Raw genomic sequence first — 16361 nt, 5'->3', positions numbered from 1 at the left:
CAACAAGACAGTTCTTTTGCCAATAAGCATGACAAATTCAACTGGCGGCCTCTTTGAACCACCCTATACGCCATATTTTTCATTTCCGGGAAATGTCAAAGCTCGGATGGTTTGCAACACAACCGGCTACGTAGATATTTATAGAAATGGCGCTTTAATATACCTCCCAAGCGCTTGTACCACTCCGATTTTTAAGTTTCGTAATTTATACTCTTCCTCGGCATTTGCCTCAAGTGAGACGCTCGATGCCAGGTGTGTGAGGTTTGTTTTTATTCGCACTAAAGAAACCACCGTACATATTTATTTAAAACATTAATTTTCAGACAAACACTCCAATAATTAATTATTAAACGTATATCTTTTCATACCTCTTCAAAGCTCTTTAAAAAAAAGGAATTTAACTTGTAGAAAATGTTATGCAGATTTAGAATATGTCATCATGAAACTTGATGTTTTCAACGCTTGTTTTTGAACAATTTTTAATATTAGTTAAAAGTTCGCCTACCTATACCAAAATTTACAGAATAAAATATACTATACCTAGTACTGTACTCGTCAGACCAAAAAGAACTATATTTCCATATTCTATACCTTTTAATAGTAAATAAGCATAGTTTCACTAAAATCTGTGACTTGACCAAAATCGTCAATTTTTACGAGTAGTCCAAAGTACGAGTAGTACAATTTTTCGAGGCCCTCAGAAAAATAGTAAACGTAGGGATAAAATTCTGAAAATTTCAGGATTTATAGGGAATTTTATGTACTTTCAGATGCGGAAATGTGTTGGTACACGGACGGATCCAAAAACGAAAAAGGATCTGGCGCAGGAATTTACTGCAGCAGTCCAAAGACTGAGATCTACCACAGTCTTGGAAAATACACCACGATCTTCCAAGCTGAGCTATATGCTATTGAAACCTGTGTGCAACTGCTGGTAGAACAGCAATACACCGGGAAAACAATATGCATATTTTCGGATAGTCAAGCTGCGCTGAAAGCACTTGAGGCAACGAAAAGCACGTCTATGACGATTCTTCATTGTAAGAAACTACTCAATATACTGGGAGATAGGAACAAAGTGTCGCTAATATGGATACCGGGACATGTCGGCCTAGAGGGAAATGAACGTGCTGATTCCCTCGCCAAAATTGGTGCAGGCGCGCCATTCGTGGGCCCAGAACCGACACTTAGCGTTCCCAAAAATCTCGCAAGAGACAGGCTCTGTGAATGGGTTAGGGGTGAGACATTCCGAGACTGGAATGACAGTCCCGGAATGGAGCATGCCAAGAAAATCCTAGCAGGGCCATCCAAACATAGAACAGGAGAACTCCTAAAGGCCGGTAGGAATGGAACGCGTGTGCTCACTGCAGTGTACACGGGCCACTGCCGGCTGAGATCTCACCTGCAGAGGACGGGACTGGTGGAAGACGCCGAATGCCGACTCTGTATGGAAGATGATGAAACAATGAAGCACGTCATGTGTACCTGCCCCGCTGGGAGCAGGACCAGGTTTGAGATGTTTGGCAGACCCATGCTAGACCTATCAGACCTAGGAGACATATCGCCCTCAGACATAACGGCCTATACTAAGAGGCTGGGTCTTGAGGATGAACTTTGACGCTCTTGTAAATTAGAGCTTGTAGAAACTGAGCCACAATAGGCCCTCGCGGCCTCAGTGGAGGGTCCCCCTTGGGACCCACTCTTAGTCAAATACAATACAATACAATGTACTTTCAGGATATATAAAGCATTATAGGATTCAATACTTTGGCTTTATACAAAACTTGATATATTCAACCCTTGTTTTTGAACAATTTTAGATAATAGTTAAAAGTTCGCCTATACCTAGTACCGTAGTCATAAGACCAAAAAGAAATATATTTCCATACTTTACGCGTTTTAGTTAGTTAATAAGCGTAGTTTCACTAAAATCTGTGACTTGACCAATATCGAGAATTTTTATGAGCCCATTTTTGGCTTGCTAAAAAATGGGCTCATAAAAATATAAAAATTTCGGGATTTATACGTAATTTTATGTACTTTTAAAATATATAACCCTTGAAAAGCTTAAACCCTTCGGTTTTAGTACAAATTCGATATTTTCAACTCTATTTTTTTTCAATGAAACAAATTGCTGTTTTTTACGTATTTTCAGAGCCATTAGAAACAATGCCAAACATAATAATAAAATTTTAAAAAATTTCTGTATTTGAAATTGTATGTATATTTCGATTATGGAACTTGTTAAATCTTTAAACGGTTTGGTTATCTAAAAAATCCGTTTTTGCTAATACTTGTTTTATGGCGATTTTTAATAATGATCAAAACTCAAAAAGAAGAAGTTTAGATGGAAAATAAAGCTATATTCTTGTGGATACTGAAAAGCTTCAAAACCATTCTGTGTACCTCCCCCTATGACGCATACATCCCCTCAATACACTCGTGTGTTCAGTCAATGCAAGTATGGCGCTCTCGTCTAGCGTTAATTAGTCCGCTTGAATTGTTCATCTTGAATGCAATATGAAACAGCACACTCAAGAATTCCCCCAGTTTTTAAAAAACTGGAACATGTCAAAGGACCAATTTCGAGCCTCTCCAAGACTGGTTAAAACAACCTGTTTTCTATATTGTTGCATGCAATAATGCCATGAGAGCCTTCAAGAGACTATACTCTCGTATTATAGTTTGAGACGAGCTTTTACAAGAACACCGACAAAATACTTGCTTCCCTTTATTACTTTTCGTAAATATACACGGTGTTCTAATTTTCCTAGTTGTAGAATTACCATCAAAAATAAAATTATACACCCCCACACAAAGTAAAAAACTAATTTTCTTAAAAATAATTGAATTTCTGAGTTAAAAAACGCTATAATCATTTAAGTTGCAGTAATCCCTTACAAAATAAAAAATAATTACAAAAACGACTGCCTATTAAAGCACAAAAAGAAGAACAAAAGGGCAGTAATTTCTATTTCCGTTGCTTTTTTCATCCCGGCTTCATTTTTCAACGCCAAACTGTCACGATATTTTTCTTCAAGTTTTATTCGAAAATTGAATATTTCATTTTAAAAAGAAACATGTAACATCGCGGAAGATTTTTTTACAAGAAGAACGCTTGAAATACTCCTACATACCTTTTTTTTATTAAATTCTTTCAGAATTGTTTACATGTTTTCAATATTACCATGCCATATACTGTTTTTTTTCGTAACTAACCAAATTCTACCGAAATCAAATAAGAGGTGTGTGTACAAAAGTTAATTCTGAACTAATCCTATCTCTATTAAACAAAATTTGCAAGCTCCTTAACTAAGAGATTTGAGAAGGCCTTTAAAACCATTTGTATCTGGATAAAGTTTGAATTTAGGAACACGTGCTCTGAAACTTCAAACTTGAAGTGTGCCAGAGATGTTACTGGAACAGTTTATGAAAGTCTTGTACGACTGATGAACATATTTTGACGTTTAGAAGGAGTTGTTAAAGCCAATTGTTAAAAATAAGCCAGCTAGTAGGACAATAGCAAGTTAATTTCTTATAAATAATACATAATTCTAAAAGAGTATAAATGATGCGCATATAACCGTCAAAATACAACCCTATCAACATTCCTGACTTGTGTAACTTTGGGAATATGTTTCCACGATTTATCCAGGCTTTCCGAAGTCCAGTCCTATTGGCTTATTGGAATTCAATATGAATCTGATGAGTTGGGGCCGGGATATAAAAGGACCAACTTTGCCAAGTGGTCTTTTCTTGTTCAAATTCTGATTACTAAATACTATCAATATTTGATTCTGCCGAATACAATACAGAGTTAAAGTGGAATACATAGAAAGTTTCGGCGAAGTTTTATAATCAATTTTAAAAGTAGAACTTTAGAAATGGGGTAGTTCGGAACTTTGGAAAGTTGTGAGTGTTGAATGTAGAATTATCTGGAAAATCATTGAATAAAAGGGCTGTAAGGTTGCGGGAACAAGATTTACCAAAAATATTTATGAGGGGAATAATCTAAGCTTTGAATAAGTTTGAAAACTCTCTGAAATATACTTACATACTTTCATAAAACCATCCACGAAATATTTATTACAATTATATACAATAAAACCTTAAAGTTAAATAATTTATTGTATCCAGCGTGTTGTTTGTGCTTGTGTAAATTTACTACATGCAAATTTTAAGCAACGCATTTTTCGCACCCTTCTAAACCCTACATAAACTTTATTTTCAGGGTAGTTTATCACTGGTATTACTCTTTTACGAAAGACATTTAAAACTGTTCCATAATACCACGCACACGCATTTTTTTCATGCGAATAAAGGAAAATCCCAATGAAAACCCTTGAAAAATAGGCCACAAGGAAAACCCTTAGAGAAACCTTAACAAACGCTTTTAAAATAAACCTCCCCAGTGTATTTTAGTGTCTAAATCGAAAATAGTAATATATTGGAAAAGTTCCTGAATAATGCCTTTATTTCACATATTTTTTAATATTTTAAATAACTTTCTACTAAGTATTTTTCCAGATGGAATATGTAGAGAAATATAATGTCAAGTAATAAATACCGTATGATCGAAAAAAAACGGCGTCCAGTTGGCTTAGAAATGACGATATCGATGACATTCCCCATATAATTTTACGTATAAAATGACAGCGATCTTCATTTCATAGCCCTCGCAGACGTCGTATTTTTTTTTTTTTTTTTTCAAACGGTAGAGAGGAATATGAAGATAGTGCTTTATTTGACAACTGTGTATATTATATTCGGCTATAGCTGCGTTCTGTTTATGTAATTTTAAATTATTAGAATTAAATTCAGTTTTGAGTTCTTTTTTTACATAAAATAAGTGAGTAGATATGTTAAATAAAAAACAGTTATTTTCTTGTTATTTTATACGTTTCTATAAAGTTTTATTGTGGAAAATTAGTTACTCTATAGCAAAGTTTATAAATTTAAATAACTAAATATGAATATTTTAACAGAGGTTTATGCACAGGTACAATATTTATTATTGAAAAAAGGAAACAGAAACAAAAATTAATAAAAACCGGAGCTTTAATAACTCGTTTTAGGTTTAGGTAGGTATGTGTTTGTCTCCCCACAGAATCTAATTAATTTCTTTCACGCTGTACCGAAATAAAGCACAGGTGTTTACTACAATGTAAATATACACAGGACTTGTTAGTACCTAAGATTTGAGCCTGTATTTCAGTTTACCTGCCATGGAAAAATAACATAAATAAACATGGAAAACATCAAAAGAAACAAAACGTAAACTATAGGTCGTTTACTTACCTTAAATAGATGAATAGAAATCGTGATTTGTAATTCTTAACTGCACAAAGGTCATCATACACGTAGATACAGCAGCATCCAAAGAATATTTACTCAACAGTCTTTTGTATATTAGACATGAGCACTAGGTTATGAATGTTTATTGCTTATTATACCATGCACCATACCGCCACAACAATCGTCCGTAATTGTCAGGAAGATCTTCGTACATACACAACACGTTGTCCTTTCTTCTGTGTGGAATAACAACATTAATGTTTCTACTCCATTTTGAAACTGACTATAAAGAACGGACGAAACGCTGATTCTTTGTTCATGTGAATGGCTGTCGGTCACTTATCTATTAAAATCACTCCGAATTGGCCACAACTTCAGTCAAAAAGACGAATTATTTTGGAAAAATCGCTGGGAGTGCCTGAACAGCAACAAAATATCGCAACACAAATAACACCAATGCAGCTATGATTTTGACTTGACTACCGAATGCACCGACACCGACCGAACCACAGAGAAATACACAAACTTCAAACAGTTCGCAAGTATCCGACAGAGGCCACCATCTGCCTGAAAGCTTTTGGAAAGCTTTGTACTAGAGAAAAATGTTCCTGTAATTGGTCAAAACTAGTAACGCCCCCTACTGGAACTTTAAACTAATATTTTAGGGGAAAGGCATAAATCAGTGTTGCCAGAATTGAAGGATTTTCTTCAATATGAAGGATTTTACGATTTTACAGTCAAAAAAAGGCTGAAGGCAGTTTGGTTAGGTAGGACAATAAAAATTGTTAAAATATCTAGTAGGAGTATTAATTGTTTTTTCTACATCTATTTTTTTCACGTTAACGGTATTTAATTAAGGATGTCTCAGTTTAAAGCATGTGGCAGCAAATCTTCTAATTATAAAATAGGAGACACACACGAATTTTGGTAATTTTTCACAAGATCTGGAATAATTTTTTGTAAAGTTGAAGGAATATGAAGGTTTTTTAAGACTGCGTTGAAGAAATTCGCTCGAAAATTTCTGGCAACACCGCTTTAAACTAATAATTTAGGGGAAAGCCATAAAGATTATATTAAATTTGTATATTCAATATTCTATAGAATATAGCGCAAATTATAAAACCGAATTGATATCTCATTAATTATATAAGTATGAGAATAATCTCTTAGTTCTAAAGCATAATTAACTGGTCTAAAATGAAACAAAGCTTTAATTGACTTAGGTTTGTATTTGGCAAAAAGTTGACTTGTAGAAAATATTACAAAACAACCATATCTTAAATGCTAACTTAAATAATTATTGTGTGAAAGTATAAACATGTTGGAGCTTGTTGCAGATCATACATAACCAGATAAAACGCCACATTGGCTTTTAGTTTATAGTAAACACCACGAGACGATTAAAAATATTTAAAAATAACATATACATAATACAGTTACTGTACTGTTTATTCTATTATTGCTCAGAAAAGACAGACTTTTATTTCATTATTTTTTCATCAGTCTATAACACCCCGCAAAAATATAAATTAGATCAGAGATAAACATTATACCCCACTAAAGAAAATCACAAAAATAAATAAATATATCCCGTGGCATTCAATAATATGGCCCCTTAAATTATTACAAATATAAAAAATACTTTTGATTTTATATTATATTGTGATGCAATTGAGTGTATGTTAAAAATAAATGTATTGTAAAAAGCGTGTGCAAGTATTTTAGATTTTGAAATAAGCAAATATTCCTTATTGGACATAGATACATACACAAAATAATTCGCTTGAAATCCTGATAATAAATTTCATTATGTATGTAAGTATATACAATATAAATTAATATTGCCTACCTCTGATTTAGAATTACCTATATTTATTCAAAAGCTTGTAATATTTTTCTTTTGTACTCCCTGCTACAGATATATATTATCTGAATTATTGCAGCAAGGTTTAAAAAAATAAAGCAAACTTTTGACACCTGAAGCCCCAAAAAAATAGGAAATATTTTATTTTCATTTATTTTTTTTTTTTTGGTTTTGATTGAGGGTCCTATTTTGTACATTTCTTTTAAACTATTTCTAAAGCAGCAGATTGAAAAAGATCACAGATTTATCTTAAAAAGACGAAACTCATAAACCGTTCATATTTTTACTGTCCATCCTTTTATTTGTGCATCACTTGACCTAATGTATCAATTAATGTAAATAAGACACACTACATAAAATGTGCAATCAAATCTTCTAGTCGCTATCATGGAACCCTTGAAATTTTTTATATAAAATAATTAATAATCTCGTAACTCTTCTAAAAAACACACTATACGAATTTTAAGCGATACTTTTAACTTTTCGTTTTCATCAATTAGTTTGCTAAAATCTATTAATTAAGAAGTAATAACCAATGTAAAAAAATGTAATAAAATTAACTAAATGAACTATATGTATAATGTGCTACTGCCACTTTTAAAATATCTGGTTTGCTCCAGTATTTTTTAAAAATATTATTATTATCAAGTGCAAGTGCGCGCAAGATGTGTTTGTTATTATTGCTTTTTACATAAATAATAAGGAAGAATTAACCCACTCACGCAGGCTAAGGACTAAACTTGATTAAAATATAAAAAATACTAAATAAAAAAAAACGCATAAATAAAATAGATAAAAAAATAAAAAATGTATATAAAAAAGTACATAAAAATAGATTTTTTGGTAAAATAGAATATTCGATATAAGTTATAACAAACAAATAAGTACGTAAATAAATGGTCTGTTCCTAAAAACAATATTCTCAGTATTTTTTTCTAATACAAATTTACTTTAGAAGTCTGATTCTTTACTTTTAGTAATAGAGATCGATAAAAATTGAGTTTGATTCAATATTTCAAAAGAAATTCGAATATAATCTCAGAAACTGATTACCAGAAAGTGCAATTTTGTTTCTAGGAATAAAACTAGCAACTGTACGTCCTGGTTTTAGAGTATTAAACAAAATACTTTAATGCTAAATGAATTAACAGCTTTTTAGGTGAATTTTAAGAAAAAGGCAGCTTGCTACGAAAGTACGTCTTGATTGGCTCATACACATGGTATTTTAGCGCCACAATCTCCGGAACCTCCTGTATACTACCTAGATAATCCGTTTCTAACAGAACTACGGTAGCTGTAAGTAGTAGAACGGCGACCAGTAAGATTGCAGGTGCAAAAGCGCTAATTTTCCGCGTATCTCTATTCCCTTGGTTCGTTGGTTGCGTACTGTTCGATGTACAGGGCCTTCCGTCAATTTGGGAGTTGGATAAGGGCGTTTGACTTCTACTAGAGCGGTGTGACGGATTGGTCGTATCGTATCGATAGTTGTTATCGATCAGTTGAGATTCGGAGGACGAATGTTCGAAGGAATCGCGGAAATAATAGTCACTAAATCTGTCTATTGAATCATCCTTAAGTACTGAAACAGAAGCAATGAAAAATATGTATATTACTTGATCAAACAAAATCAAAACTACCTGTGGTGCGTAATTTTCGTCCACTTATTGCTTCTTGATCTTCACAAACGGTTTCTAAGGCAGCTACATCACTATATCCTTGTCCAGGATTACCATCCAAGCCTGAAAGCAGGCCTATGCTACTGCTACATTCCATGCGGGAACCCCCGACATCCGAATGACTTGAACGCGGCAAACTACTATAACCTATATAATAAAAAAACAACATATCATTAATTTAATCTGGTAATAAAAAATTATCTTACTAACAGCTTTTAAATTGAAGGATTTAAAAACCGTAGTTTGCCATTGTTGCCAAGTAATGCGATTATTAATTTAGTTTGTCAAAAACGACTCCAGGGTATTCAAGTAAAGTTTTGTATCTAGCCCCCCCTTCCCAAATCCTGGAACCGCCCCTGTGTTACGGCTTTGAATTTTTACTCCCAGCGCGCGTAAAGAAATTTCACTTCAATAATCTCTCTGAAGTAAACTACTTACCTAAATGAGGTTGTAAAGGTGTAGATGGGGTGGCAGGTACACTAGATGCTTTCCTTCGCATACTGGACGTTCTCTGGATAGTAGGTTCTTTCCTGGTGGGCGATCCAGTGTCTTCTAAAATTTCTCTTTCTGTTCTCCCAGTGTATTTAAATTTTGTCCCGAAAGAAAAGAAGCCTCCACCCGATACCACTGATGGAGCGTCTGAGCTAGTTGGTAAACTAAATATTTACAAAACTATTGTTTAAAATGTGCAACATCTAGCGAAAAAAAGTGAGTCCTGAAAATATAGTTTCAAGCAAGTGAGACTAGGTTACAGGTTGCGTGAGAACTAACATCAACTTGCATTTTACAATTAAAAAAGCTACGTTTAATGCCCATTGTGTTTTTGCATGCAACAAGTTTAAAAGATGTCAAATTCCGATAAATTTGTATAGCGCGAATTCACCATTTTGTGAAAAAGTCCAGAGGTAACGTGTACAGACAAAATATTTTTTCAATTGACTATAATTATCTAGAACATTTTTTATTAATAATATTAGCTGTTTGAAATAATAAATCCACCTAAAATCGCGATTTGATATGCCCACACTTAATTTTGACTTCTTAGCGTGATTTTGGTTTACCCTGTATAAAACATAACTTTTTAGGGAAATGTAAAATCAAAACTAATTACATGAAAAACCTCTATTATTTCATCCGTTTCGTAGTTATTCCCTAAAAAAAAACTATTAAAAACAAAAAAAAACCTAAATAGGGGTTGCAGAGGGTTGAAACTGCTGCCACTCGATGCTTTTCCGTCCCTAAATCCAACGTCACCTCAACCGACTCGATAACCCCGTCCTTTCCCGATTAATTGGCAAAAACTATTTAAACATAAAAACTACCCCTATATTATATGGGTTGCTGAGCCATACAGCCACCCGAGTGAACTACAGTGAACCGAGTGAACCTAAGAACATCTCAACTGACTTTATAACCATATTTGTTTAGTATTTATTCCCAAAAATACATTAAAAACATAATAAATTTCTTCATAAAGGACATTCAAATTTCATTAAATGCCTTGTTTTAGTAATGTTAAACTTGACAGCATTCCTTATATACCTAGTAATCTACATTTCATTCAAAAAAACCGTATTCAAAATGGCCATCGTTTTTAAACTGTCAGCTGTCTATAAGTTAATTTCTATATTTCTATTGGTCGCATCTACAAATGTCATTAGAAATAATCGTGGACCCGTATGTAACCCACATTTCGTTAATTTCATTCTTAAATAACTCCAGTAATGTCAGAGATCAGAGATCTTAAAAAAATAGTAAAAGTGAAGGTAAAATTTTGAAAATTACAGTATTTGTAGGAAATTTTATCTAGATTTAAAATATATTAGGCTGAAAATTTTTAAGAGCTTTGATTTTGTTAAAATCTTGATTTTTGCAACCCTTGTTTTGAAATAATTTATGATTTATGATGATGGCAATTTCTGACATGTTTTCAGAGATCTTAGAAAAATAGTAAAAGTGAATGTAAAATTTTGAAAATTACAGTATTTGTAGGAAATTTTATGTAGATTTAAAATATATCAAGCCGTAAATTTTCAAGGACTTAGATTTTGTTAAAAACTTGGTTTTTCCAACCCTTGTTTTGAAATGATTTTTGAGGATGGCAATTTTTGACATATTTTCAGAGATCTTAGAAAAATTGTAAAAGTGAAGGTAAAATTTTGAAAATTACAGTATTTATAGGAAATTTTATGTAGATTTAAAATATGTTAAGCTTAACAGGCAGTTATTTTGTAAATAACTTCATTTTCTCAACCCTTGTTCTGAAACGATTTATGAAGATGGTCATTTTTGACATGTTTTCAGAGATTTTTGAAGAGAGATCTTAAGTATTAGATATTAACAAAAATGCTATAGTATTTTATTTATATTAGGAAAAAATATAAAAACTTACGTAAAAAACAACATTTGCTCCATTGCACATCTCCAAATATGTCTACAAGCAGCTCCAGTAGGACATTTGAACCCTACAGTGTGTTTTTTCTAAAAAAAATATGAATTAAAGGAATATAATAATTCGAAAACTGACTAGGTTTACCTCATTATAATTTAAATGAATAATAAACATTTTTCCTTCGTAATTAATTTTCTGAATATCAGGCCATCTAAAATGGTGACTCTTTCTACTGCCTTGAAATGTAAGAATACCACTAAAATTTATGCCCAAATAAAGTTGAGTGCCTTTGTGATCCTGTAATAAGCCCTAAATCAACTGGTTAGCATGTTCAAAAGTAAAAAATTGTATACCTTAACGGGATGAGGATCTACCCCATAAGTATCAAGCTGACAAGCAAGTTTCAAAAAGCTACTTTCAATTTGTGACTGATCCTGGCCTTTTAATTGCTTCTGATGAATTTCCATAGCCTTTTCTTCAATAGTCTCTGTTTGTTTTAGTAGGATTTTGAGATCTGAGACATAATTACCTACATGAATATCTGGATCATAGTCTCCTAAGTCACCTAAATACATTTTTATTCAATATCACAATACATTACAGACTATACAGTATAAATACCAACCTTGAACAATCAATGCTGTTAGCATTGCTGCCTCACTGGTTCCACAATATAAACGTCCATGTAGCAAATCTCTTTTTAGTTGCAAAAATATCTGATACCTTGTAATTTCTTCTTTAAGTCGGAAAGGGTCAGGTGGGTAAAACTTTACCCGGAAACTGAACAATACCGGGTCTAAATCCTTAACTTGCTTATATATAGACTTTGCTAAATCTAACCAGTGCTGACAAGCGAATTGAAAAAGGAATTTAATAAAGTTTACAAGTTAAAACTCTAGGCACTTTTAACTTACTCTTTGACCGTGATTATCCACATACCTAAGGCCCAAATAGTCCTGTTCGACAAGGTTTAGCTGTTGGCAAACGTAATCTAATAGATGTTTTCCTTTATTATATATTTTATATTCGCATTCGAGGAATTCTGTATCTTCCAGAAGACGTACAGTACATTTATACACGATATTGCTGTCATGTTTCGAACCAAATTTTAACATCTTTCATATAATAAAGGACGATATCAAACGATTTTTAAAATCACAGACGGTTTTACAGCTAACATTACAAAAACATTTAAAAACAAATTAAAATTTACAGAAATTGTACGACACACATTCTGACCACAGATTCTGACAAGGTTGAAATTTGTTTGACAACAGCCACAGATGATACTAAAAAAACTTCACGTTTCCAGCGCATTCGCCATTCTATAGAAAAATTAACTGGGAATACTTTTTAACTATTAAAAGCTAATAAAAAAATCTTGCTAATTTCTAATGATATAAACAGCAGTTCAAAATTTTCTACAGCTTTCGAGACGTACGTATATGCTTTCGAGGTGCAAAAGGGATGCAAAAGGGTTCAGTTCTTAAATTTGTACATTAAAAGTTTTATGTTGGTAGTCTGGGTTACTTATTCTATGGTTGGCAGTGATTACAGCTGTTCTGTAGCGACGTAGCCTGACAGTCCTGACAGATGCCTGACAGTAGCAGGGTCGCAGAATCAGAATAGGTAGCTGACAATAGTTTTTGTGAATTTTTTGGTAAAAATCATCTATTTTCTGCATAGAAACTTTCCTATTATAGAAAAAACATGACTATTTTACCAACTATTCGCAAAACCAATACGGGTGCAGAAGAAAATAAGGAAACTAATCAGCAAAATGTAAGTTTATAAATGAACTCCAACCAACTACTTTCTTCCATCCATTTATCTCTGCTTGTACGTTGCTTTTATCAATACACTTAGCATATTAAGAAAGACAATATGTTATGGCCTAAAGAGACGAATTTAGGTAACATCCATATATATTATGTTTGTTTTTAGGGAGCAGCAGAAAGAACTAACAGAAGAAATGATATTAACTCTATGCAAATATCATCTCTTTCTGAAAATAGCTCGAATTCACGTCGATCCCCCTTTCCATTGTAAGTAATCTTCAGTTTTATATTGTGTTTTACAACCTTAGTAATATTCAAATTATACCAGATGCCATTAAGATTACAGATATCACTTACTCAGCAATTACATATTCCTGAATATATAATGAGTCTCAGATAAGTGCAAATAATTACAGGGCTGGTAGAGGTAGATCTCAATAAAAGAAATATATTTTCTCTTTGTGGTTTTTCAAATAAGTCCAAAATAGATGAGTTATTTTACTTTAATAATAAAAGAACTTTCTGAAACTTAATAATGTATTTTTTTTTCAGTAAAACTGATAGAAAGGATAGGCTAAGGAAGAGGTTTAAAGAACCAGACAGGACTCGTGATAGGGAAAGAGAAAGAGAACAAAAACGTGATATTCGCCGTGAACAAAAACGGGATAGGATTGCAATAGCCAAAAGAGAAATTTCCAATGAACCATTACTGGACAGCAACACTGATAATGTTGAACAGACAGTCGAACCTACGTGCAATAGTAATAAAAATATTAAAGTTGAAGTCAAAGAGGATGCAACTGGCTTTAATAGTGAAGATGAATATGATGATAATAGTGTTAAAGACAGAGTTCTAACAGATGAAGAATGGCAAAAGGTGAGATACTAATATCTTTTCTTAAAGAAAATTAAAATTCATTGCTTTATTACAGAGAGATGAATTTTTTTCACGCTGTATGTCCACTTTGGGTTATGAAATTAAGCAGATGAATGAAGACGGAGCATGTCTTTTTCGGTCTATTGCCGACCAAGTTTATGGAGATCAAGAATTTCATTTCCAAGTTAGACAGGATTGTATGAATTATATTGTAAGTATAAATTATATGGATTTCTTGCTAATTGCTAAGATACCTTTGAGAGTAATTGAAATTAATACTTTAGGTCCAAAACCGGGATTACTTTGAACCGTATGTAACTGAAGACTTTGATAAATATATTGCTAGGAAACGAACCTGGCATGTACATGGGAACCATTTAGAAATCCAGGCACTGAGTGAGCTGTATAATAGAACTATTGAAGTGTACTGTTATCAAATTGGTAATGTCAAAAATATATATATTTTAATCCTCTTTAATTTCGGTTTAATTTTTCAACAGAACCGATCAATATATTTAACTGCTCCACAAGAATCCTCAACACTTATGAACCTATCCGACTTTCTTATCACAGAATGTGCCATTATAATTCTATTAGCAATCCAAGTAAGCCTTCTGTAGGTGTAGGTCTAGGACTACCAAATTATCACCCGACTGACATTGATAGACGGAGACTTCATGATGCTGTTAGAGCTAGCGAGCAATTACTTATTGAACAGGTATTTAACACCCTTTTATATTGTTTATTTACCTCTAATTATTTTTGTTTTCAGACTATGCTGGAAGATAAACTTAAGGCTACAGATTGGGAGGCAACCAACGAGGCTATAGAAGAGCAAGTGGCTCGCGAATCGTACATTCAATATTTCCGAGACACGGAGAAGCGATTGAAAGACCAAGGACACCCACTGGCCAGCGGCAGCAGCTCAACCATCACTTCTTCTATGGTGTCCAGTCCAAGAACGTCGCGTCGGGGATCCGTTTCTCCTAAAGGATGTCAATCACCCAAAGGATGTGCCTCACCTAAAAATATGTCGCCTCTGGGTAATTGTTTTTTGATGAAAATATTTTTATTCGAGTTTTAATTTGTTCTTTATTTATTTAGCAAGTCCCCGAACGAACTTCCCGGGAAATTCGGTGTCAGATGGCAGTGAAAATGTGCCTCCTACGTACGTTCCTACTAAAGAAGAGGAAGCCTTTGCAAAAAGAGTTTATAACTCGCCTAGAAGAATTGTAGAACAATCAGATTCTAGTTTTGATAATGAGAATTTCAGTAAAGAAGAAGCTGGTCCTTCTTCTATGATTGACAATGGTATATTATTTGTAAGAAATACGGTGATATTTATGTGACGTTATTTTTATGATTTTTGCAGCTAGTTTTGAAGACTTTGATCAAGAAATAATGGCCCAAGTGATGGCGGAGTCTCAACAAACTTACTTGGACGAGCTTAAAAGCAAATCGAGAAAGAGACACGGGTCCCCTGGGCCATCTACTTCTTCATAAGCAAAAAAATTAGATTTAAATTAAACTACAGTCTTTCTAATACATAAGGAAAACAATATGTTTTTGTTTAATTTGTTTTGTCTTTTGCTACGCACAACTGAATGCACATTTACTTGTAATTTTTTTTTATAGGAGTTGGATGTATTAGAAAGAGTGTAGACCTTAACATAATGTATTTTTCTTTACAAGTTTTTATAATATGCAGTTTATCAATTTTAACACAGGCATTTTGTTGTATTTTTGTTTTTTAATGGGGGTTTACCAAAAAAATGTACATTTGTAGCCGCTATTATTTAAATTTTCCTGTTATTTTTTAAACACAACAATATATTTATGGGTACTTATAGGAAAACTTAAATAATTATAAAAAAAATTAATTTCATGCCAACGGTTTATTTTCGCGAAAGAGAAATATTCTTAAAATTATTTTAAGAAGCCATTTGCAGTTTTAAGTAATTTGTGATATATATAAAAATAATTTTATTTTGAGAAATTTGTCTTAGTTTAGATTTACTTTATATAATATTTAAGTTTTTATTAAGGTATTTTTTGTTACACCAGACATAATGTAATAATAATTTTCATCAGTAATAGACAAGCATATACATACATATACATAGTGTTTTATTTGTAAGCCTCTTAAATTTTAGTTTCTCATAAGAAAAGTAGAAAATTTGAATTGAAATTTTCTACTACATGGAACTGTGAATATTGATATCTATTTATTGGATATAGTTCCAAAACAAATTGCAAGAATTTTTTTGTAAACGCATAAGAAGTAAACCGCATAAAAGCATTTTTTAAAATTTTGTTCGTTTTCTAGGCGCATCCACCATTTTCTTCAGGAAAGAAAACTAATTTGGACTGGCTTGGTTTGGCGAACACTGTATATCAGGAGACCATAAGTGCGAGGAGGTGATGTGCCCTTATCACATCAAAAACTTATCTAATCAAAAGTTTATTTATGTAACACTTA

The 16361-nt window shown here is 32.7% G+C and overlaps 2 protein-coding genes across 3 annotated transcripts; one reads left to right on the top strand and one right to left on the bottom strand.

Moving 5' to 3' along the window:
* Window positions 1-6504: 6504 nt before the first annotated feature.
* LOC115876863 (FERM domain-containing protein 5) lies at window positions 6505-12487 on the bottom strand. Of its 2 annotated transcripts, none has more exons than XM_030892860.1 (8): window positions 12142-12487; window positions 11853-12072; window positions 11581-11792; window positions 11372-11536; window positions 11228-11316; window positions 9274-9491; window positions 8797-8982; window positions 6505-8738 (listed from the first exon to the last, which is right to left on the bottom strand). In XM_030892860.1, the coding sequence occupies exons 1-8, from the start codon at window positions 12340-12342 to the stop codon at window positions 8326-8328; spliced, it is 1704 nt and encodes a 567-aa protein (XP_030748720.1). In that variant the 5' UTR covers window positions 12343-12487; the 3' UTR covers window positions 6505-8325. The 2 variants fall into 2 exon arrangements, with proteins under 2 accessions (XP_030748720.1, XP_030748721.1); XM_030892861.1 differs by having other exon boundaries at window positions 9274-9479.
* Window positions 12488-12809: 322 nt separating this feature from the next.
* LOC115876860 (OTU domain-containing protein 5-B) lies at window positions 12810-15997 on the top strand. Its single transcript, XM_030892856.1, has 9 exons — window positions 12810-13009; window positions 13172-13272; window positions 13558-13882; window positions 13938-14093; window positions 14167-14323; window positions 14383-14600; window positions 14655-14925; window positions 14987-15193; window positions 15255-15997. Exons 1-9 carry the CDS (start codon window positions 12938-12940, stop codon window positions 15383-15385), a joined length of 1638 nt encoding a protein of 545 aa, XP_030748716.1. The 5' UTR covers window positions 12810-12937; the 3' UTR covers window positions 15386-15997.
* Window positions 15998-16361: the final 364 nt, after the last annotated feature.

The sequence above is a fragment of the Sitophilus oryzae genome, unplaced genomic scaffold (assembly GCF_002938485.1).
Source record: "Sitophilus oryzae breed Bouriz unplaced genomic scaffold, Soryzae_2.0 scaffold_1440_pilon_pilon, whole genome shotgun sequence".
Lineage (NCBI taxonomy): Eukaryota > Metazoa > Arthropoda > Insecta > Coleoptera > Curculionidae > Sitophilus > Sitophilus oryzae.
The sequence above is the reverse complement of the archived record's forward strand: the minus strand, read 5'-3'. Positions and strand labels throughout refer to the sequence as shown.